The following is a 26,715-nucleotide window of genomic DNA, read 5'->3' as shown; positions in this document are numbered from 1 at the left end:
TAAAAGAAACTATGCCAGAAACCGTTCGGCAATTTGTGGGAGTGTTTTTTGTTATAAATGCAACCGAAATCGATTGAAACGAAGAAACTCCCAAATTGTTGCCTAGAAAGAGCTTTGTAGTGTTAAATAACACGAATCGAAGCGAAATAGTGCGATTCTAATGGGAATTCGGCTGCACGTGTATAAAGGTAGTTCACCCCTAAGAAACGTTATGTCGAAAAACGCAAAAACACGTGCCCCCTACTTTCTTCTGCTGTTTCAAATGCAATTAATTTCATTAAAATCCGAACAATAGTTTTTCAGTTGTAAAACTTTTTTAACTTTCAACCCCTACAATTTTAGACTATTCAACCCTGTCGTAATCGGACAAAATACATTGTTCATTATTCGTCACAGGAATTATTCTCCAATTAGTTCAATTCAAATATCTCAACTGGAACTATGCAAAACTGTGAAACAACCACTGAAGATGCCCAATTTTGGGGGCTGATATCACCCCTTCAAACTGTTTTTCGCGATTAAAAAAAATACGGGTCTCTCAAATTTCGATGAACAAACACATGCTTGAAAGGTCGAAATTGGGGGGCGGGCGGGACACCTCAGCAGTTTCCTTGTCATGAGCAACCTGCAACATCATAGGTCGGCGTCGAAGCAACAAAATACTATATGCTTATGGTAGGAAAGAACCACTAGATACATTGAGAGCGTTTAAATCAAATATTGAATTAACCACAAAGTCGACAGCAGTCGACGCAGCAGTAATAGTTCTCGATGGAGACGGTGGGGCACTACTAGGGAAAGAAACGGCATTAAAGCTAGAAGTACTAAAGATTGAGACAAGTATCAACGCGGTAGAACAGAAAAAATTAACAGAGAACTGGGTAAAGGAATTTGAGGAAGTATTTGATAGAACGTGTACTGTGGCTGATCAAAGACTAAATTTATTTCTTCATACTGACCGGAGGTAGGCAGTTACAACGATACAACATAGATGGCGCTAGTAGTACATCAAATACATTATTTTGATATTAATTCTAACATCTCCACTTATCAAAATAATCTGAACTTTGTAACATATAAACTATTTTTGACAAACAAAAAAAAAAATGCTATTAATTTACAGATAGTCACCTATTAAACAATGTTTTGAATACCTAACTTTTTTACAAAATAGTCATGTTTAACACTATCTAAACCCTTGGTCAGCAAGTCTGCTGGCATTTCAGATGTTGGCATGTGGACTATCTTTATAAGATTGTTAGCAACTGCTTCTCTAACAAAATGATGACGCACATCTCTGTGCTTCGTTCTTTTATGAAATAAAGGATTTTCAGACAGCTTCTGAGCACCTTGATTGTCATTATACAATATAATTACATAATCACAACTGTTTATAATTTCAGAAAACAAGTTTTTTAAATAAATAGCCTCTTTACAGGCTTCAGCAATCGCCATATATTCTGCCTCTGTACTTGATAAGGCTATAGTACGTTGTTTTTTACATTCATATGAAATAACAGTTCCAGAAAGTTTAAAATAGAAACCTGTATAGGATCTCCTATCTAGTGTATTTGAAGCCCAATCTGCATCAACGAAACCCTCTAATTTACAATTATCTTTGATAAACATTAAGCCATAAGATTTAGTTTTACATAAGTATCTTAGGATGCGTTTCGCATGCTTCCAATGAGTATAGGAATATGAATTATTAAATTGGCTCAAATAACTCACACTATAGGAAATATCTGGGCGAGTCAAAACACTTAAGTACATTAGGCTTCCTATTAGTTGTTGGAATGGATATTGTTTACAAACATCTACACTTTTCTCTAGTTTTAAATTTTTCTCAATAGGAGTACCAACAACTTTACAGTTTGTCATATTAAACTTACTTAAAATATGATCTACAAACTTTTCTTGATCTAAGGAAATACTGCCATTCTGATACATTTTAACTCTCATACCCAAACATTGTTTTAATTGGCCCAAATCCTTAATTTTAAATTTTGACATTAAATTTGTTTTTAACTCATTAACCATATTACTACTGTTTGAAAAAATGAAAAAATCGTCAACAAAGATTGCTATTATGATCTGCTCCTTTTCACGATTTTTTATATACAGACATGGTTCTAACTTTGACTTAACAAAATTTAATCATTTACTCTTTCGTTCCAAGCCCTGGCTGATTGTTTTAGACCATAAATTGCACGATTTAATTTAAGAACACTATTTTCTTTACAATCTAAATTAGGGGGAACTTGCATATGCACATTTTCATTTAAGTAGCCATTTAGGAATGCAGTAGTTACATCTAAGTGAGTAATTTCAAAGTTAAGTTTGACACTTAAAGCAAATAGAAATCTTAGTGTAGAGTAACGAAGCACTGGTGAGTATGTGTCAGCGTAATCCACACCCTCTTTTTGGGTAAAACCTTTTGCCACCAGTCTTGCTCTATATCGCACACTATTGTCACTTTCGTACTTTTTCTTGAATACCCACTTGCACTGTACCACTCTATCAGCTTCTTTCCTATCTATAAACGTCCATGCTTGATTATCGTCGAAAGCTTTCAGTTCATCTTCCATCGCTTTTCTCCACTGTTCCTTGTCTGGTCCATTTATTGCAGCTTCATAACTGAGTTCTTCATCACATGACTCCGGATTATCCAGAAGACAGAGATTGGTTATCCCATATCTTTCTACTGGCTTTCTCTTACGCTTGGCTTCAATTTGAACTTGATTCTCTGCAAAAGACTCTTCTTTAGTAACAGATTGATATGAGTCATCTTGGGAAGACGATGATTCACAAATATATGTTGAATCATTTGGATCTGAACCTGAATTTTCTATTAAGTTTTCATCTTCTTCTAAGTTTTTATCTTTCTTTGACTTATTTTCACAATCGTTTACTACAATCTGAGCTTCGTCCAACTCTAATTTTTCCGTAATGATGACATCTCTGCTCGTAGTAATTTTTTTAGTTCTTGGGTTATATAATCTGTATCCTTTCACATTATCTGGATACCCCACTAAAATTAATCTGTCAGCCTTCTTATGCCATTTTTGTCGTTGTACTTTGGGAACATGCACCATTACTTTACTGCCAAAAATTCTAACGTGGCTGAGGTCTGGTTTCTCACCTGTCCACCTCTCAAATGGTGTCATCATGCCTAAACTGGCGGCTGGTGTTCTGTTCTTTAGGTAAACTGCAGTATTAACTGCTTCAGCCCAAAAACTTTTGTCGAGACCTGCTTCAAACAATAAACATCTTGCCCGTTCAACTACAGTTCTGTTGAACCTCTCTGAGAGTCCATTCTGCTCTGGAGTGTGAGGATTGGTCTTCTGATGGACGATACCTACTTGTTTTAAGTAATTTTCCATTTCACGTGAACAAAATTCACCTCCATTGTCGGTTCTCAGTATTTTTATTTGGTTTCCAGTTTGATTCTCAACTAAACTTCGAAATTCTTTGAACTGCTGGAACACCTGGTTCTTTTCCTTCAAGAAGTAGACAAAAGTCATTCTGCTGGCATCATCCACAAACAGAAGAAAGTACTTCGCCTGACCAATTGACTTGGTCTCCATCTGCCCGCATAAATCTGAGTGTACTACATCCAGTAGTTTTCCACTTCTATGGTTTGCTGATGGGAAGGGTAAACGTGATTGTTTTTCCTCACAGCACACTTCACAATTCTGTATCTGTATGTCAGCGTTCTCGTGAAAAGAAACTCCTTCTACTGCTCCTTCTTTCATTTTTTGTAAGGACTTACTATTTATATGTCCTAACCTTCTATGCCATGTTGACATTGCCGATAACGAGTTCTCGAATTTTTTTGTGTTTAACTTGTACACTCCATTTGTCAAATTAGCTGTACCAATAAGCTCATTTACTTGGTTGTATACAAAACAGGTATCCTTTTTGAATACAACTTTATTACCTTTAGCTATAAGTTGGCTTACGGATAGTAAGTTTGCCGTTAGATTCGGTATATACAATACGTCCTTCATAATCACTTTATACTGAGAACTGTTCACGCATGTCGTTATCTGTGTTTCACCAACACTAACTACAGGCACCGTCATTTGATTTGCGACAACGATTTCTTTTGTTTCGTGTACTGGTCGAGTTCGGAGTAAACATTTTTGGTTTGACGTCATATGCGCGCTTGCGCCTGAGTCAATGTACCAGTCTTCTGTGTTATAATAACCATTGAAAAACGCTGCGCTAAAAGCATTCAATTGTTTATTTGCTTTTAATTCAGGACACTTATTTTTGTAGTGGCCGATCTTCCTGCAATTATAACACTTTATTTGTTTACTGCTGGTTGACTTTGACATTTGCTTGTCAGTGCTGCCATTTTTATTTCGCTGTTTTGACCAAAAATCAGAATCGATTCCAGTATTGCCAACCTCCGAACACATGTCAAGTAACTTTGTTTTGATGACGTCAGCGCTAACGGCTATTCCAGAGTGTTCTATTGCCATTATCATCGGTGAATACTTATTTGGAAGTCCCGCTAAAAGTAATGACCCAATCCACTCGTTTGTGATTTCGAAACCTGTCCCTTTCAATTTATGTGCTGTCTCAACCACTTGAGATACATAGGATGTCATGGATTCGCAGTTATCGAGGCGTATTGAAATCAATGTACGGAGCAAACTTATTTTTCGTTGATACCCCGTGTCATCAAATAACTGTTTTAATTTCTTCCACACACCGTCCACTGTAGTTTCACTTTTTATATGCACATATAATGAACAGTCAATAGTCATAACGAGTTTTGCTTTAGCTTTTTTATTCTCAGATTCACTGATAGTTGCTGGCACATTTTCAATGTCAATGCCTTCAAGTAACAAGAAATTACTTGTTGCAAACGCCCAATCGTCGTAATTTTCGCGTCCCTTGAGTTTCGGCACATTCACTAAGTACCCCGACGTCGACATAGTTACTTTAGCACGAGAAATTATTTTAAATTTAGCAAAAATCGGTCTGGGCGCATAACCTGATAGAACGTGTACTGTGGCTGATCAAAGACTAAATTTATTTCTTCATACTGACCGGAGGTAGGCAGTTACAACGATACAACATAGATGGCGCTAGTAGTACATCAAATACATTATTTTGATATTAATTCTAACAGTATTTACAAGATTGGGGAAGTTGAAAGATTTCCAGTTACATATACCAATCAAAAAAGACTTCACACCGGTAGCTTAACCCGTAAGAAGATTACTACATCACCTCAGGGATATATGAAGGACAACTAGTCAACGCACTGTTAAAGTCGGACATAATCGAACGAGTCGAGGGACCGACACATTGGGTAATGCCAACACACTTAATACCAAAGACAAAAAATAAATGGAGATTATGCATCGACATCGAAGAGCAAATAAGGCAATTGGAAGAGAACGTTTTCTGATACGTACTATCGAAGAAACCCTACACTTGTCAATTTTTCGTCACGATTCATACGAGACCTTGCAACAACAAGCGAGCCGTAGAGAAGATTAACGAGAAAAAATTATAAATTCAAATGGAATGAAGAACAAGACAGAGCCGTTCAGAAAATCAAGGAAGCGATAGTCCAACCAAGGATATTAGAATTTTTCCAAATGTGTGTAAAGACACAAGTCATTGCAGATGCCAGCCCAGTAGGTCTTGGAGCTGTATTAATCGAAATATAGAAAGACGGTCCTATCCGACGTAGAAAAAAAGTACTCTCAGACTGAGAAAGAAGCCCTCGCATTAGTATGGGCATATGAAAAGTTTCACCTGTACCTATATGGAAGGGAATTTGACCTAATAACTGATCATAAGCCTTTAGAAGTTATTTTCGGGCCGAGATCGAATCCCTGTGCGAGCATAGAACAATGGGTCTCACGCCTGCTGACCTACAGGTACAAAGTAATCTACAAGCCAGGGCGATCCAATATTGCCGACCCCTTGTCAAGACTTTTGGACCTTCAAGGAAAGCCAAAAATAGCGGAGATTGATTTGGTACGAGTCGTCGTTGAGGCTGCAGTTCCAAATACAATGAATCTAGAGCAAATCAAAAAGGAATCAGATGTAGACGAAGAAACACAAAACGTAAAGAAAAGCTTGGAAACCAACAAATGGGAAAGAGAACAAAAGATGTACTAAGTGGTTTGACATGAACTAGGAGTAGTAGATGTCATACTTGTACAAAGCACACAAATTGTCCTACCAAGAAGCCTACACAAAGAAGCAATGGAAATAGCCCATGAAGGACACATAGGAATCGTTGGAATGACGCAAAGACTCCGGACCAAAGCCTGGTGGACAACATTGGCTAAGGATGTGGAAAAATGGTACAAATCTTGCCACGGATGCCAATTAGCTGGGGCACCTGACCCGCCAGAACCAATGACGAGGACAACCCTACCAAGTGGACCATGTGAACTAGTCAGCATGGATTTTCTGGGATCACTTTCATCGGGACACTATCTATTAGTTTTGGTCGGCTACTATAGTCGATTTTACGAGATGGAAATTATAATGTCAATTACAGCTAATAAACTACTTGAGAGATTAAAAATAATATTCGCCCAATATGGAATTCCAAACACCGTTATAAGCGATAACGGGAGGACATTCATTGAGAGGGAATTTAAGGCTTACATGCAAAAACATAGAATACACCAACACTACAGGACTCCGTTATAGCCTTCAGCGAATGAGGAGGTTGAATGTCAGAACAGATCAATAGAGAAACGATTAAGGATAGCTCACGCGACAGGGAAAGATTGGAAAGAGAAAATCTGGAAATACCTGTTTGCATACCGGACTACGTCACACAATACAACAGGAGTAGCACCTGCAGAACTCATATTCAATCAAAATATTAGAACAAAACTACCCGACTTGACTCTAACAAACTTTGAACCGCATGATGTAGAAATCCAAGACAGAGACCGTCTAAATAAGGAAAGAGGGAAGATATACGCCGATGACGGAAGAAATGTGAAACCAATGCAGATCTCGGAGTGAGACCTGGTATTAATACAATAACAGAAAAGAAATAAACTGACGACACCACTCAAGTGAACACCATTGACTGTAGTTCAAAAAGACGGAAACTTTACAGTAGCTGAAACACTGGACGGAACGAAATACCAAAGTAACTCTACGCAATCCAAGAAATACGTTGAAAGGCAAGACTCAGCGAGAGTATAGCTGAGAATAATCCAGTTACAACTAACGCGACCGAACAAAATACACAGACTTGACCAGAGTCACAAGATGGAGTAAGACCTAAAAGAAACATGAAGACACAAACCGATTTAATGATTATATCTCAGCATAAGTAAGGAAATTTTTATGAAGAATGTTATATTATATATGAATATTTATATATGAACATTATTGTGATTTGAAGGAAAAAAAAAAATTACAAAAAAATTTACATGTATGTCGAAATAGCTTAACCCTTATGTGTGCATCCGGGTACCCACCTCGTCACATTCTTGCTTGTCATTTTGTGAAGATTTTTCTTTCAATCTGAGCCTCTGGATCTAAGCAGTTAAACTCTTCACGAAGAGATTCCCATAGCTATATTTCGAAAAAAAAAAATTTTTTTTGCAATAAAAATATTAACTTGAAGTACGGTTAGTCCCAGGGGCACCTAGGATACCCGGGTACCCACTACAGAAAAATTTGATATTTGATTTAATGTATTGATCTGTAAATCAATGTTAATGTTAATAAATGTTCCTAACTGAGCAAATGCGTCACTTCTGGGCCTTTGTATACTTGAAAAGAGATGTAACTATCTAACTACCACTTCCACAAACATTTAGAACATCTGCTGCTCGATAAAGCCAATATATTGACTGCGGAGCACTCGAGATCTCCTCCTTCGATCTCTCTTTGTGGTAACTACATGATACTTTTAGATATAAATATAGCTTAATTACTTTTTAATTATATTCACTCAATTAAGTTAATCGATTTATAATGATTCTGTTCACATCTGAACTCAAAAAGTAATTAGAACTGGAGGTGGGTACCCGGGTACCCTGGGTGCGCGCATCAACGTAGGAGAAATTGGGTGCGCACATAAGATTTAAAAGAAAGAAGAGAATGTAGTGTTTGAATAGAATGATCTAGATGGCAGTATAATGCGAAAAGAGGATAGTTAGAGAAATCAAAGAAGGGGTGCCAATAAAGATATACGTGTGCAACATTAAGTCCGAGTTTTAATACGTTATCTGCCTAATAAGTAAGAGAGCAGACATTAAATTGGAAAACGAAGAGTATTATAGAGCCTATGTTTCTAATGTTCACAAGTTGAAACAAACGCAACCAATAAATGTATCACTTCGTTCAATCGTATTCACATTGATACCTCATTATGATGTAAGTGATGCATTTCGACCATACGCGTCCTTTTTATATCATGTTTTCTTTCACAAGGATACAGATTATTGTTTTGTTATTTACCTGTTCCACTTTCTTGAAAACCCTCAGTAGGTTGAGACCTGCTAACTTTTTGACATCATCTTCTGTCCATGAAGAATCTTCCAGTAACGCTGCTAAGAGTTGGGGATACTTTGACACATCTTCCAAGCCCGTCGGCGTACTGAAATGTGCATCAGTGCGATTATGTAATATTCACCACGGTAAAGATTAGATTATTTCATGCTAAGTGAATTTTGAGATTTATGGAAGAATAACCCATCCACTAACTATAGATAATGAGTGCATTCGCGTAGCTTGTTCATTATCCACTGATTTCTAGCAGCCAACCCCATCTATACTTCAAGTTTGTCATTTTAACAAATATAATATGTATAAAATGGTAGTGCGTATTTTGGACCTTTTGGAAAGACTAGGATATCACCCACATTGGTTCCAAATAAATAAACATAAATATCTTTGAAAGCACAGGGATTTTTCCCAACCCTCAACCCTCTTAGAAGTATGTGAAGTTTGCCATTTAAAATATATACATTCTCAATCAACTTTGAGTAGACGTCGTAACGTGAATTCCTGGTGAGCCCGAAATATATTCCACGTTGTCACGTGCAGACCATGATCTGATAGATCTCGTCCAGCGTGTTAAAAAGAACATATATATTGTAACGGACAGCTGATCGAGGTCACCACCGACATCAGCTATGGCCGTACATACGACAGATCACAACAATAACAGACGGTGACCGATGCCTCGCTGACACATACTAACTCGACGATTCACCGGCCAGGTCATGGATATGGAAGAGACGACGACGATGTAGCGTGATGTGCGATCGCGACGAATATAAATAGGAGAGCCGTGGAGAGGATCGGCAGCAGTTGACCGCCATAGCGCCGAACTGACCCACTCGTTATCAACTTTTTTGAAGAGCAGTTGTCCGGCAAAGAGCCGAGCTGAATCACCCAGATCTTTTAATGAAGTGTTCCTCATCTGGGGGGGCACTGTCGAATTTAGCTTCGGTAACTCGTAAGATAGAAATCCAAGTAAAGCGCTTAGATTCAAACTTAGAAAATTTCACAAAGAGTAGAATCCACGAAAGCACGAGATTTCTAGAAAGATAGGAATTTCAGCACAGAGCATAATATAAAATTTGAACCATAAAAACGATCAGGAGTAGAACCTATGAATTCTCACAAAAATATTTTATTTTGTTTTTTTTTTCACTGTTCATTTTAAAAATTTAGTTATTCTGAGCGCTGAGCATGATATTGTATCATTTCATTTGTTGGCTTGAACAATTTACTTTAATTAAAAACTTATATTGGTTGACTTGCAAAATTTATACAACGCGTCTATTTCTCTGATCTACACGGTTTGTTTATTAAAAATTATGAATTGCATAGAATAAACAGGCAGTCAAGGCCATTCCTGGTCTACAGGATAGGCGTTGTATAGGGGTCATCAACTCACGACTGAAAGTAGGCAGGCGACTCTGTTTACAGAGTTCGCAGATACAAGGAAGCACAGGGAAGCCTGTGTCTCCGAATAGATGATATACTCCTCAATCTATTGTCTCCGATAGATTGCATAAGCAAGACTGCTGTTGTCATGCGTAAGGGAGCATAAGAGAGAGAATATTATTCATAAAAACAAGGCGGCTGTGACTCATATCAATATGTAAGCGAGAAAAATTTACTAGAAAGTGTCCGTTCTAATTGGCTAAAATTAATGTAATGTACTATGATATACACACATTAACAGCCACATAAAGATGTCTAATGTGCACATGTCAACAAGTCACACACACACACAAGTCTGAAATGTGCCTCTCGCGACGAATTTCAAAAATGTATCTGTAGAACATCCAGTCACGCTGCAAGATAGTGCATGAAATAATGGTAATTGCAATTACGCAAAACCTAATCATCCGACAACGCCTGCGTTGTGCACATATAAAGCATCTATCAAGACGTACTATCGCGCGGAGAGCCTGCGCTACAACTTGAAAAATGTGCGAGTTAAGGATTTTCGAAAAAACGGTGATTTTTACGGTTTTTCCGGTTTTTCTCTGTCAATAATAATTCGATCGAGTCGGTTTGGCGCTCATTTTCTTCGTATTTCAATTTTCTACAATTCGTCTGTTCAGAGCAACGAGATTTCTTTATCAGTTTTCATTCTTTAAGCGAAAAACTTGGAAAAACATGACTTTTGGCCCTTAAATTTTCATAAAAAATTATTAAATGATAGCTGCGTGTCCAAAAAATGGCAGAATATAAATACGGACTGTCTTTCGTGTAATGGCACAAGTGGTATCCAGCTACTATTTTTGCCAGGCAAAATTCTTTATTGCTTTTGTCCAAATCAAGAGTCACTTCATTTGCTGTGTACGCGATAATGACAGACTCTGTCATAAAATATGTATTTCAGGAGTCACGTTTTGGATCGTATGGATTAGAAGAAATTCCTACGTGACGTTATCTTCGAACATTTTTAGTAAATGCAGTGCCTGCATCAGGGGGATCTTGTATGTTATTTTGTTCGGCTTGTTCCCATGTACAATGGATACTACAAAAGCAACAGCAAATACTCCACAATCTGAGACGTTGGATTGCCATTGAACCTTCAAAAACCTTATGGGCTTACTATCAAACGGATAGAATGAAAACAGGTGTTCTAAATACTACTACGTATCTTTTTCGAATGTTTTTGAATTCATAGAATCATAATACACATTCAGTGATTGCCACCCCTATGCAGTATTTCAATGTGCTTCTCAGTTCCTGAGACAACCTTGATTGTATTCAGAAATTGTGGTCGACATTTTTCACGTGGTGAATATTCGAAGAAACAGCTTTTTATGAGAGAGCTATATAAACTGATCCATGTGTTTATCAGTTAACCTTTTGCCTCAATTATACCTGTATGTACAGACGTCTCATCCAGAATTAGGCGCTATATGCGTTGTCTCAGTTACTACATTTGTGAGAACATTGCCGTCTTGCGTTTGAGGAACACTTTTGTTCATCATATTATATTCCCATTTAGCTTGTGAATGTATTTTTTTTTCAATTTTTTAGCCATGCTCTATTGCAGATTTCGCGGATTCGTCGTTTGTGATCATTTCTGTGGTGTATGCGTGTACGACATGAGCGAGACATCGAGCGTGAGGGGAATATAGAATGTAAGGGGTGAGACATCAGTTCGATGGTCACGTCCGCCAAATAAAGATATAACGATAATTCGTCTCTCCGTATTATTATCCTGTTATCCCTAATACACTACAGTGGTGACGAGGAAAAGAACCCGGAGTCAGCAATAGTGGTCTTCATACAGTACGAATGAGCGATAAAACAATAAAGCACAGTGACGTGACTGAAAGTCTGTATGAGGACGAACTCAGTGATGAAGAGCAGGGAGAAGAAAAGTGTATGGCAGAAAAACCGAGCAGCAGTAAGGGAAAACTGACCTCGTGGATATACAAATTAAACAAAGCAGAATTACAAACTAAGCTCGCAAATATTCCTGTGCCATTCGATGAAGGTGCAACTGTTGATCAACTACGTAAATTGCTGGTGACAAGAGTTGAGGGCCAAAACCATAGCCAAGAGGGAACAAGTGTACAGCCAGTCGTGATGGCGTCAGGGACAAACAACAATAACCAGAATGTATTACTAAAGTTTAATCTGGAAGAAGATGACTGGGAAATTTTTGTGGAACAGCTGGAATTCCATTTTGTTGCTTGTGATATTCCGGATGCAAAAAAACCGGTGGTTCTGTTGACACGGTTAGAAGTGAACACGTATAATCTACTCCGATACCTGGCGGCTCCAAGGAAGTTAAAAGAACTCACGTTCAATGAACTAAATAATTTAATGCAAAACCATCTAGCACCACCTCCGTCGGAGGTCGCCGAAAGAGCGAAGTTCGCGAAGAGCACGCAAAAACAAGCAAAATCTATCGCGAATTTTGTGGCTGAATTGAGATTGGCTGCGCGATATTGCGAATTCACTAACAGCGATGAATGACTGCGCGACCAGTTTATTGCGGGAATATGACACAAAGCAGCCAAAGTCGAGCTATACAGGAAAAAACCACAAACATTCAGTGACGCGGTAACTCAAGCTACGAGTTTCGAGGTCGCCAATAAGTACGCTGAAACGCCTATCAACACACCGATGAACGCCGGGATACATCACTTCTGTCGCGGGGGACCGCGGGGGCAGAGGCTGGAAAAATCCGAGGATCCAAGAACGAGGCCGAGCAAAGGAGCCAGCAACACCGGAGCGACGGAGTCAACAAAGGGCGAGCACGTCAACAAAAACGATGGCATTTTGTTTTTGCTGTGCAAGATCTGGGCATGAGACGTCGGTGTGCCGTTATAGAGATTACCCATGTCACCGATGTGATCAAAAAGGACACTTAAAAGTAAGGTATAGCAACCCAGCGAAAACATTGACCATTGACAATACAGAGGCCCTAAAAAAAGAAGAAAATGACCACGAGATAGAGGACTACAGCGAAGACGATTTCCATGACTATCATGGCCAATACGCATTCGAAACGGTACACGGCGATCAGCAAAAGTCGATAAATCAAATCCGTGATTGCGTGGATCCCCAGTTCGTAGATATTGCGATAAACGGAATATCGGTTCGTATGGAATTAGACTCGGGGGCCGCGGTAGCCACAATGTCAAAAAAAGATAACATGAGATTGTTTCTGACAGTCACGGTCGAAGAACCGAAGCAGGAATTTCGGGTCGTGGGCGGAACAATAACCAAGCCGTTAGGGGTGATGCGTGATTTGGAGATCGAATTTAACAGGGTAAACGCAAAAGGGGTCTGTTATATAGTCGAAGTGGAAACACCGTTACTCGGTCGGCCGTGGTTAAAAAAATTAGGGATGTGGCCATGGCCATGTTTAGCTATAAAAACTGTCCAGCATTCGAAATCAAAGAATGAGAGGGTTTGATTGAGAAAAAATTTCCGAGTCTATTTTACAATGAAATCGGGACCTTCGCGAACGGTAAAGTGTCAATTCAAGTAAAACCGGGAACTCAGCCAAAATTTTGGCGACCACGGCCACTACTGCTTGCGTTAATTGACCGAGTCAGTGCAGAAATCGATAACTTAGTCGACAGGGAAATTTTAAAACCAGTTAACAGCAGTGAGTGGGCAACTCAAATCGTGCCAATCCTTAAGAAACCAGACGGGTCAGTAAGAATCTACAGAGACTTCAAAACAACGTTAAACCCCTCATTGATCGTTAACCAATACCCGCTGCCGAGAAAAGAGATGTTATTCAGGCGGTTAGCGGGGGGGGGGGGGGGGGGGGGGGTTAGATTTACAAAAATTGACTTGAAACACGCATATCAACAAGTCTTACTCGAAGAGAATAGTCAAAAATTCGTGACGATCAACACGTACAAAGGGTTGTTTCGCTATACGCGCATGCCGTTCGGGATATCATCGGCGTCAGCGGAATTTCAAAATATCATGGATAAGCTCACAGCTAGTCTTCCGGACGTTCAATTTTTTCTAGATAACTCGATAGCTACAGGCACATCGAAAACGGAACATTATTACAATGTTATAAACTTGTGCGAACGATTTGAAAAATGTGGGCTTAAAGTAAATAAAGGAAAATGTGCGTTTTATAAGAATAAGATAGAATATTTTGGATTTATCGTTGACAAAGAAGGAATTCACCAGATGGAAGAAGCTATTCGCGCAATACGGGAAGCTCCGAGACCGCGAGACGTTGAATAATTAGTCCTTCCTGGGCGGAATAACTGTACACGATGTGTACATCGAAAATCGAGCACAAAAATTATAACCACTGTATAAACTGCTGCAAAATAAAGTTAAATGGGAATGGTCAGAAGAATGTGAGAAATCGTTTATTGTAATTAAAAAAGAAATGGTTTCGCCGAAAGTTCTAGCTCATTACGACCCAAATCTCGAGCTTATATTATCGTGCGACGCGTCGGTGTATGGGGTAGGAGCTGCATTAACGCAACGAGACAGAAACAAAAAAGAGCGACCGATCGCGTTTGCATCGCGAACCTTATCGTCTACCGAGGAAAAATATACGCCGATCCATAAAGAAGCTACGGCAATTATATGTATACGGGCTGACAAAGTTCTACATTTATTTATACGCGCGACACTTCATCCTTCGGACAGATCACAAACCGTTAACACTTATTTTTGGACCAAAAAAAAAGTATTCCTATTATTGCTGCAAATCGATTACAACGGTGGGCATTGTTCTTAACGGCGTTCCAGTATACAATTGAATACGTAACATCTCAAAAGAATGTGTTAGCAGATGCGTTAAGGGGTTATATACAGTTACAATTTTCAAAAAATCGATTTTTTTTTAATTAATTTTCTCAATTTACATATATTTAAGAATACACACAGGAAATTTCATATCGTTCCGGTGAATATTTTCAAAGTTACACGCAAATTTGAAAAGGCATTTCAGATTGCTTGAAAGTACAAGGCCGGAGCGGAAGCGCTTACCTGGAACGCTGTCCCTTTTATGCACCTGCCTATTGTAAATGTTCCCTTCTATTATATTTAGATGCGTAAAGCAACAGTGTGTTATTATTTTTTTCATACCTGAAAGGTAAATTTTTATTTTTCTCTCCCCAAACTTTAAAGGCGTTTTTTCCAAAATGGTGTTTACTAAGTCGGTGACCAACATCACTCGAAAACGGCTAAACCGATTAGTCTCAAGTTTTAACACGAGCTTCTTAAATGTATTTTTTAGTCATTAATCGAAGATTTTTTCTCACCGATAAATATTTTTTTTTTATAAACAATTCAAGGCCGAAATTTTGGTCAAAAATCGATTTTTTTTTTTTTTTTTTTGGGAAACCACCATTTTGTCAAACAATTTTATCTTGCTTATTCCTTCGATTAATTACTAGATTTAACATTACTTCAACAAAATCTGTTTGGTTTTTTGATCTCTGAGGATCCAGTTCAAAGACATAGTGGTCACCGCAAAACGTCTTTTTTGAGAGGAGCTCCCGGAGATCAGCTGTAGCTCCTTTCCAAATGAATATTTTTACTAATACTAAGTCTTAAAATACAGTCAAAAGATACCATAATATGTGTACAAATTTTTAGACCAATAAATTTAAAAGTTTTCTCAGAAAAAATTCTGGAAAATTCGCTTTTTTTCGGCCTTCTAACTGTATATAACCCCTTAAGGGGTTATACGCAGTTGCGAGGCTCAAAAATAAGGTTTTTTTACGATTTTTTTGTGGACACAGCTTTTATTTACTAAGTACAAGTAATAGTAATTCTGAAAGAGCACACTTTGAAGAATATAATTTTGTATTACTCGTGTCAAAATATTGATGTGCACCGCCTCTGCAGATGATATCCTGAACGACCTCCAAAAAAAGGCGCTCGGCGGTGAGCACGATTTTGTCGGTTTGGATTATCTGAAATAAAAAAAAAAGGTGAATTCTTTTAAAGGATAGATAAATGCAGGTATTGAACGAAGGAATAAACAAAATTTTCATTTTTAACAAAATGGCGGCTATTTGAAAAAAATTTTTAGTTTTCGATGAAAATTTTCGCTTTAAATTGTCCAAAAAAAATAGTAAAAAATTTTGTACATCTTATTCCTTCGTTCAATACCTGAAGAATGTATCTAAAAAGATTGTGTCAAAATTTCAGCCCGATTAGTTGAGCCATCTCTGAGAAATCTTGCTCACCGACTCTGAAATGACAGTTTTGAGATAAACGCGTTTAAAGTTTCAGAAGTAGTTTACACATAGGTAAATTTTTTTTTTTTAAACTTACATGGTATCATCGATTCCAGGGCCATAAGAGGGACCTTGTGCAGGATCCCTAGCTTCCAGTAAGTCCAGCTGGTGTTGTCGTCGAGCCATTCTTTCTTCGCGCGTGCTCTCTAGCGCTCTCGCGTTGGAGATCATCACACGCTCTGCGTCCTCTTTCTCAGCATAATTATGAGCTGAGGTGCCTAATGAAAGCCCTAATGCACTCATCATGTGTAACAATGATGTTGTACCTTCATTATATGTTACAGCTGCAATGTAAGCCGCTATTTCAACAACTTTAGAGCCACATGGAATAATTTTCGGACAGCAGTTTCAAATTTTATGTTTCCCTTACAAGACTTACATTGCACATATTCACTTATCGCAGCAAATACTGTAATGAAGTTTAGAATTCTATATTCAATCGAAGGATCACGTGAAACTAAAATCTCTTTCTGCATTTTAAATTTTTTCGCAGACGCACTAAAACTACTTTCATCCGTTTCAGTAGTCTTTGGATTAAAAGTCTGTGTTCTCTTTTTTCTTCTAGATAATTGGACATTTTCGGTACTTCTGCGAGATCTCGAACATTTACGAGGCATTTTTTTAATGTTTAAATAAAATTCACTAGTAAGTCACTGTGTCGTAAGTTCACTGAACGCACGACTTTACCACTCAGCAGTACAATTTAGACTGACGAAACACTTTTCTTAGGTTATAATATAACTGCCAGTGACCTTCAAGTCTTTAGTATATCTGACTATTATACTCGTATTCTACAAGAGAACAATAGAATAAAGGGTCTCAGGTAGCGCGCCTCATGCATGCAGCTGCTCGTCCAGTTCTTACTGACCCTACTTTCTAACGCTCTGACGTGGCCTTACAAATTCAGGTAAATCTCCGAAAATATTTATCGGATTGACTTCAAATTTTCAGAGAATATACTCAAATATATGTACATTCCGAAAATGCAAAAAAAAAAAAACGATTTTTTGAAAATTCTAACTGCGTATAACCCCTTAAGTTGATCACCGTTACCAATAGCTGCGAACGATAAAAAAAAAAAAAATTCAGGGAATTTCACACCTGGAAGTGTTGGAAGTTGGAGGATTGATCGATTCAAAAATTGTCGCAAAGGCCTCAAGACGAGATTTAATTTGTAATCAGGTTAAACGCGCAATGATGGAAGGTTTGCCGCGAGAAATGCAAAACTCACATTCGGAACTCAGTAAATACGCAGTCGTCGACGAGTTAAGGGTGGATGGAGATTGTTTATTGTGGGCCGCGCGAGTCGTGATACCGCGAGAATTGAGAGCGGCTATTCTCGAGGCGTTACACGCTAGTCATTTTGGAATTGTCAGGATAAAACAAGTCGCGCGATCTTATCTATGGTGAAAAGTCGTACGAAGCATGTCTGGAAAAGGGTAAGGCGCCACCGTGGGTAACGTTGACGCCATGGAGATGGCCGGAACAAGCTTGGTTCCGCATACATGCTGACTTTCTAAGTCCGTCTCATGGACTTGTGTTTCTGGCAATAATCGACGCACACTCGAAATGGCCGGCATTGCGAATATGAAAAACACCACGACAGCGGAGAAAACGATCGAATTTTTTAAAGAGATATTCGCGCGCCACGAATTGCCATATCAAGTGGTTATGGATGATGAAACAGCGTTCACAAACGTAAAATTCTGGGAATTTGTCGAAGGATCAAAAATTAAGCATAAGCTTACACCACCTCACATCCGGCATCGAACGGGGTGGCGGAAAACTTGGTCGGGACGTTTAAAGACAAAGTTCACAAGATGATACGTAGTGGCGTAAGTTTAGACGATGCAGTAAGAAAGTTTCTCTTCGATTATCGTACAACGCCTCACGTAACAACCGGGACTACCCCAGCATCGCTATCGTACAAACGGGAATTGTGTACGCGTTTTAGCCTTCTGCAACCATGCATCAAGGAAAGAGTAGAGAAACAGCAAGCAGCGTAAGTGAAGAATAGCCCGAAAGGGTGTAACGTGATTTTTGAGGTAGGAGAGAGAGTGCGAGTGAGAGATTACGGCAGGAATGCCCCTGAATGGTCGAACGCGACGGTGATCGAGAACAAGACGCCGGTAACACATGTAGTTCGAGTGAGTGGGGGGACTAGCAAGCGACATACTAACCAGATAAGGAAATGTTCGCAAAATTCGAGTGAGGGGGAATCACAAGCGACGACGCGTGGTAATAACAAAACGGTTGACAATGAGCTACGGAGATCGAAATGCTCGCGACAAGGAATAATGTTTGAATTATATCGAGTCACGTAAGTAGTCATTATGATGGCATAATGAGGCTGGAATATTGTATTGGAATATTGTATTTGGAGTGAACAGAAAATAGAGAAAAATCGTTATACGTCAACGCAACCTTGTTGTATGAGAGGCGAGAAGTGTGGTGTATGCGTGTACGACATGAGCGACACATCGAGCATGAGTGGGAAGAGAGCGAGACAGAGCGTGAGGGGGACATGGAATATAAGGGGTGAGACATCAGTTCGATGGTCACCTTCGCCAAATAAAGATATAACGATAATTCATCTGCCCATATTATTATCCCGTTATCCCTAATACACTACAATTTCAATATTGAAATTATTGCTGATTTCGATCAGTTCTCATTTAGGTACCTGTACATGGTGAGATTCCATTTGTACAAACGAGAGTAACAGAATTATTAGGACTGTCAAACGCCATCTTACTTTCAGACTGTAGTTAAAGAGCTTTTTTGTTGCGCTGATCACTCTCATTCTTTCCTTTTTTTGATTTTGTACCTCAGTTCTTTTGTTGACTGTATGAATAATGGAAATGTGGACTATTTCTTTAACTATTCTTTTATACCAGTTGTTTTCTTTATCTAATATTTTGACACAATCGAAATTGAAATTGCGACCTTTAGTAAGTGAATGTAAGTCCAACGCTGACTTATCTGGATCCAGGGATTTGATATCATATTTTTGATTTGAGATACGTTTTTTTGAAGTCTTTTTTAATTTTAATATCCATTTGTAGTGAATATTTTTTCTGAATGCTCTCATTACCGGACTGATAGTTATAAACCACATTGTTTTTTTCCTGACCGTAGTATGGCATATTAATGTGAAAAGTATATATAATTTGAAAAACTGGTAAATTCGAAAAATTAACGACGGAGCCAGGAATCGAACCTGGTATCTAGCGATGCTTTACCGGAGCCTTACTCCACTAGACCACCTAGCCGCCCTGACTCTGATGTCGTTAATTCCTCTCATTACCAGTAAGTTCAAATTTGTTTTCTTGTGCTGTGATAGTATATGTGAATATAGAAAGTGTTCTTCCTCTTCGAGCACAATTGTAAGAGTGTCTGTAAGTGTGTTTACATTTTGGTAACTTACTCTTCTTGGTGCGAAGCTCGTAAGACAGTCAATGACCGTCTGATATTAAATTGCGGATCGTATAATATTGAAATGCGGATATGCATCATCAATATTAATATTAATCTCGAGGTAATTTTTCATTTTGTGAAAAGTATATATAATTTGAAAAACTGGTAAATTCGAAAAATTAACGACGGAGCCAGGAATCGAACCTGGTATCTAGCGATGCTTTACCGGAGCCTTACTCCACTAGACCACCTAGCCGCCCTGACTCTGATGTCGTTAATTCCTCTCATTACCAGTAAGTTCAAATTTGTTTTCTTGTGCTGTGATAGTATATGTGAATATAGAAAGTGTTCTTCCTCTTCGAGCACAATTGTAAGAGTGTCTGTAAGTGTGTTTACATTTTGGTAATGTTTTGCGATCCGCAATTTAATATCAGACGGTCATTGACTGTCTTACGAGCTTCGCACCAAGAAGAGTAAGTTACCAAAATGTAAACACACTTACAGACACTCTTACAATTGTGCTCGAAGAGGAAGAACACTTTCTATATTCACATATACTATCACAGCACAAGAAAACAAATTTGAACTTACTGGTAATGAGAGGAATTAACGACATCAGAGTCAGGGCGGCTAGGTGGTCTAGTGGAGTAAGGCTCCGGTAAAGCATCGCTAGATACCAGGTTCGATTCCTGGCTCCGTCGTTAATTTTTCGAATTTACCAGTTTTTCAAATTATATATACTTTTCACAAAATGAAAAATTACCTCGAGATTAATATTAATATTGATGATGCATATCCGCATTTCAATATTATACGATCCGCAATTTAATATCAGACGGTCATTGACTGTCTTACGAGCTTCGCACCAAGAAGAGTAAGTTACCAAAATGTAAACACACTTACAGACACTCTTACAATTGTGCTCGAAGAGGAAGAACACTTTCTATATTCACATATACTATCACAGCACAAGAAAACAAATTTGAACTTACTGGTAATGAGAGGAATTAACGACATCAGAGTCAGGGCGGCTAGGTGGTCTAGTGGAGTAAGGCTCCGGTAAAGCATCGCTAGATACCAGGTTCGATTCCTGGCTCCGTCGTTAATTTTTCGAATTTACCAGTTTTTCAAATTATATATACTTTTCACAAAATGAAAAATTACCTCGAGATTAATATTAATATTGATGATGCATATCCGCATTTCAATATTATACGATCCGCAATTTAATATCAGACGGTCATTGACTGTCTTACGAGCTTCGCACCAAGAAGAGTAAGTTACCAAAATGTAAACACACTTACAGACACTCTTACAATTGTGCTCGAAGAGGAAGAACACTTTCTATATTCACATATACTATCACAGCACAAGAAAACAAATTTGAACTTACTGGTAATGAGAGGAATTAACGACATCAGAGTCAGGGCGGCTAGGTGGTCTAGTGGAGTAAGGCTCCGGTAAAGCATCGCTAGATACCAGGTTCGATTCCTGGCTCCGTCGTTAATTTTTCGAATTTACCAGTTTTTCAAATTATATATACTTTTCACAAAATGAAAAATTACCTCGAGATTAATATTAATATTGATGATGCATATCCGCATTTCAATATTATACGATCCGCAATTTAATATCAGACGGTCATTGACTGTCTTACGAGCTTCGCACCAAGAAGAGTAAGTTACCAAAATGTAAACACACTTACAGACACTCTTACAATTGTGCTCGAAGAGGAAGAACACTTTCTATATTCACATATACTATCACAGCACAAGAAAACAAATTTGAACTTACTGGTAATGAGAGGAATTAACGACATCAGAGTCAGGGCGGCTAGGTGGTCTAGTGGAGTAAGGCTCCGGTAAAGCATCGCTAGATACCAGGTTCGATTCCTGGCTCCGTCGTTAATTTTTCGAATTTACCAGTTTTTCAAATTATATATACTTTTCACAAAATGAAAAATTACCTCGAGATTAATATTAATATTGATGATGCATATCCGCATTTCAATATTATACGATCCGCAATTTAATATCAGACGGTCATTGACTGTCTTACGAGCTTCGCACCAAGAAGAGTAAGTTACCAAAATGTAAACACACTTACAGACACTCTTACAATTGTGCTCGAAGAGGAAGAACACTTTCTATATTCACATGGCATATTAATGATGGATGGGAAGTTTGCTATTACGTCATCTCTGAAAATTAACAGTGAGTGTCTTCGCATTAACTGAACATCGTACACAATTTTTCCGGTTTTTATCCATTAGGGACTGAGATCGCTGATGCGATGGTAAATACTCTACAATATCGGTCAAGTTGAGCTAACGTTGAATTATGGGCGTTTACACCGTCTTAGTGTCAAAGGGCTAAAAGGGAAAGAAATTTCTTAAATATGTCTTATGGTTTCTGCGAAGAATTTTTGAGTTAAATGAGTGATATATAAAGATACACATTGCTCTGCAGTATTTGTATCTGCTCTGAATTTGGTGAAATGGGTCCGATTGTATCTGGCAGACATTTTTGGTTATGTCTCCTGATGTAAGATATTTATTGAAGTTAATTTAGAAAGGAAAATTTATTGAATTCGACGAATAATGGTGAACCTACACCATTGCTGTAGCAGGGTGGTAAGTTTTAAGTGAATAATAATCGATAATAATGAAAGTCAAGGAATATAACCAGCAGAATTCTCATCATCGAGTTAGATTTCACCATCATGCCAAACGACGGTTAGGCAATGAAATACATTTACTACATGATATTCATATCTGATTACGTTATCATCAATTTCATTCCAGAGTGGTCATATTCTGTACATTTAACATATTTTTCTCAAATAAAGTTGATGACATTAGACACTCCATCAAAACTACCGTGCAAAGAAGCTGACAAATTTTCCACAGTCACGTTTAAGCTTGACTCTGTCGCATAGGGCCCTTCGTGGTCGCGTGATTTCTTGTTGTATGTATTGTAACGTGCCGTTTTAGAGCCGCCTGTCACAAGGACACATAACGGAAGAAAATCTCTGGAAAACGCGTTCCTGACGGGGTACTCCAACAGAACTCGATACAAAATAGGCAATACAGTGAACTCCCGTTTATCCGAAATGATCGGCACGGAGGACGGTTCGGATAACGAAAATTTCGAATAAACCAAAGTCCCGCGTCAAACACCCCGAATTGCATCAATACCGCGAAATATGATCGTAAAACGTGCGTACGTAGAATGCTATTAATATGGTTGTGAATAAGCCTGTATGTTTTTGACTGAACAATTTGTGTTGACGGGTTAAACAGCTTTTAAATGCTTAATAACAAAGCTCGTTTATTTTGCGTTGATACAGAAAAAATCCATCTTGGTTGGCAGCGCGAAAAAACAGGAGTTTCAATTCTACTACGTACTCTTTGAATCAAAAAATGGTCTAGAAAAATATGAAACAAAACTAAAGATTACTCAAAGAAACAAAAAGTTTATCAACAGGAACTTTAAAGTAAGAAAACAAAAAACTTCCAACTTATGGACGTTGAAGTTCTAGGACGCTTCGTTAGAATTTATTTTTTGGTAAAAAAGTCTGTAATGTTTTTTTGCTTTTTGGATTGAGAAACTTTTGTTGCGGCAGTATTTCTCCAACGTTGGAATCAAACGATTTCGGGATAAGTCGCCTCCTCCTGTTGACTGATGTACTCCAGGGCGGTTTGGATCGCTTCGTAACCGACAGTGTGAGGAATCTTTTTCTTTGCTTCATCATCAGAGACATCTTCTTCTGACGCTTTCTGATTGGTCACAATTTGGACGATTTCTTCCTCCGTCAAATCAAAAAAGTCGTTTTTCATCCACTCTTGAACGTCTTCGAAGTTCGCGTCTTCACAACCCGGTAACTTCTTTAGTAAATTCACCAAAGTTACGTAATTTTTATCTGTTTCTGGCACGTCAGTTGGAGTTTCAGTGTTGCCTTCTTCTTCCGACCACTGATGAGTTGCCTTATGATCTAAGAGTTTTTTCTGAGATCTCATGAGAGAAATTGGAGGAATTAGATTCCAAGTTTCAGCAATCCAATCAACGACACTTAAAACATCAATTTTTTTAAGAGCTTGCACACAATCTTCTTCAGCATCAATCTATAGTCACCGATTAAGTATACCAACAGCTTGCGTCTGTAATGTTTTTTCATCGCCTCAAGTACAACTTGGTCCATCGGTTGACATAAAGATGTGACGTTTGGTGGGAGAAAGTCAACCCCATCTTATAGATCATCTGGGTGAGAAAGAGCGTTGTCCACGAGAAGTAGCGCTTTTCGAGTAAATCCATTTTCTTTCATGTATTTTTCTACAGCTGGTGCAAACTCTGCCTGAAACCACTCTTTGAAGATGACATCGTTCATCCATGCCTTAGACTAATTCGTGTACCACAATGGCAACAGTTTATCAGCTGGTTGCCGCCTAAATGCTCTTGGTTTTTGGATTTGCCAATTAAAGTTAGGCGCAGTTTATGATTGCCAGTGGCATTACTGAATGCGAGGACAGTTACTCTTTTTTTGCTTTTTTTATATCGGGATGCCGTTTTTTCTTGTTTTGAGGCGAGGGTTTTTGTTGGCAGCATTTTGCAATTCAACCCGGTTTCATCATAGTTGTAAAGTTGATCGCCAGTATAACCTTCTTCATCGATGATTTCGTGCAGTTTCTTCTTAAAATCAGTAATAGCGGCTTCATCCCCGGATAGTGATTCGCCGCTGATGGCAATTTGACGATTGCCATGCCGCATTTTGAACCGATCCAGCCAGCACCATCACTTTCAAGGAATTCTCGCTTCTTTCCTTCAATCAGCTCATAAAAAGCCATCGCCTTTTGACGAAGTAGACGACCGGAAACTGGCACCCCTTTGGCTCTTATTTGTTCGTGCCAAAAAAATAAGACTCAATTGAGGATGTGCACCTTTTCTCATTGTTTTTCGAGAATTCACTGCGCTGCCTGACGCTTGCAGGGAGCAAAATTTTTTAATTTCTGATTGATTTTTCTTCGAATCAGTAATTGTACTCCTACCGACGTTCAAATCCGCAGAAATTTTCGCGGGTGGCTCAGCAACATCTATTCTCTGCAAAGCGCGAAGCTTCTGTTCCAATGAGATCACATTATTTTTTCGTTTCGCGTCGGTATTTACGTTCCGCGTTTTTTTACCGACACTGGACTGATCTGTTTTTCGTTTTTGGCCAGTTTTATCTCTGGACACTTCAAAGCATGTAGTGCGAGTACGAAACGCGTTGAATCAAAAACCCACAGACGCACGACTTGACTCGAGACGCACTAGACAAAGCTTTTGACTTTTAAAGGCATGAAATATAACTACGAGACACACTAAAACTTCAACCAACACACGCACGAATTAACGACACTCGGACTTTTTATACGCGCCAGTGCACTGAATAGCAGTAGACTGCCGAAAAATGTAAACAAACACCAGCGGATGCTTGGCTCCGGGCGCAAACAAGTTGATACTTGTCACTTGCGGGTGGCTGCGGCACGAGCGGCGCGATGCGTCAGACAGCGCCAATGTGAGCCGCGTAATTTACGTGGTTGCTAGAGTACACGGGGAGAAGGACCCCGTAAAAATTATAAACTTTGTAGATGGCTTTCGGGTTCCCGTGTTGCTAACTTGGACAATTTTACAATGTCAGCTATTAAAAATTCACCAAATATACGGTACATTGTGCTGCAATGTATAGTACAATCTTCGAAGTTGGTACCAGCACGGGATCCTGAGTGCAATCTACAAAGTCTATTTTTACCATAGCACGAGGCAATTTATACCAGTTCCTTCTCTCCGTGTATGTGTGCACATACATGAAGAAGTGTCACGAGAAAATAAGTAATCGGTCGCGATGGTATTCGGTGGGTGCGGGTGGGGTAGGTTCATTCGAAAAAGTTTGTTCGGATAAAGCGGATTTCGGATAAACGTGCTTCTGATAAACGGCAATTTATTGTAACTTTTAGCTAATTCTTTCTTTGTAAATTATGTATTTCGCGTTCCGGCACATGCCAACAAGGTACACGGACGACGACGATCCCGACCATCGAGGGACCAACAGCTACCGATAACTACCGTTTCCAGCTCTCGATGACTTCGACCACCCATGGTCCAATAAGGCTACACTGGCTAGCTCGGTGTACTTCTAAACACCTGGTCTAGCATCCATCCGAACCTCTCGTAATGCCTCGACTGCCGGTGAACAGGGATGTGAACTACTCCCGACAGCCGAGGGCACAACTTCTCAAGGAGAAACCAGCCGCCCGCTTTTTCGGATGACGTAAGGATGACATACGGGGCAGACCGCAGCCTGCTATCTTCCTACTTACCGGCCTAGTGCCGGACCGACCCCAAACCACTACGGGCAGTTCGAGAAAGCCCTCGTTTGAGGATCGACGCAGCCTTCCTATCGGTAAGGACTTTAATCATGTGAGTCATGGTCCACGGTTTACAGTTGCATTCCGCCGTCGTGTGACTGCATGGTCTCTCCGATAAATCGTGGGCAGCTGGCCACTGCCTATACGACGACGCCGGTGAAAGCGAACAATGAAGCGTCGCCTTCCAGTCGGTAACTTTGACCGAGAGTTACCCTGCGTATGCCTCTGTCAAAGGAGTCCCCAACGATAGACAACCTGGACAGTAAATTGAAACAGCTACTGAATCATACAAGTTGGTGTCAACGACGAAATCACGAGCAGTACATTACGCAACATCTAGCGGTAATCTTCGAAAACGCATTACCAAGCCGTAATCGATTTTCGTCACAGGGGGATGGCCTAACTATGGAAGAAGTCAAACAACCAATCAAAGGAAAGAAGGATCACCTCACGACAGCGGCACGATCGGCGACCCGCACTCCGACCTCCGTCTATTCTACGCGTGACTCACCAGGAGACAGCTACGATTTCTGATATACTCTCGTCTTAATCTACCGTACCTTTTCTTCCTTTATCGCTTTATCGTTATTCTATTTACCGTTTATTCAACACCCTATATCGTTGCCTGCCATTAGCTTCTTCCTTTCCTTTAGATAACCTTCCTTC

At 39.1% G+C, this 26,715-nt stretch overlaps 1 protein-coding gene across 2 annotated transcripts in view; it reads right to left on the bottom strand.

Moving 5' to 3' along the window:
* The window catches only part of LOC124307480 (dipeptidase 1-like), a 1,861,010-nt gene that overhangs the window by 99,733 nt on the left and 1,734,562 nt on the right, over positions 1-26,715 (bottom strand). For both annotated transcript variants that reach the window (XM_046769153.1, XM_046769154.1), the window contains exon 12: positions 8,467-8,605. In XM_046769153.1, coding sequence (XP_046625109.1) covers positions 8,467-8,605 — 139 coding nt within the window. The remainder of the gene's footprint in view (positions 1-8,466; positions 8,606-26,715) is intronic.

This window comes from Neodiprion virginianus, chromosome 6 (assembly GCF_021901495.1).
Source record: "Neodiprion virginianus isolate iyNeoVirg1 chromosome 6, iyNeoVirg1.1, whole genome shotgun sequence".
NCBI lineage: Eukaryota > Metazoa > Arthropoda > Insecta > Hymenoptera > Diprionidae > Neodiprion > Neodiprion virginianus.
Note: the sequence above shows the minus strand (reverse complement) of the source record. Positions and strands in the feature narration are given on the sequence as shown.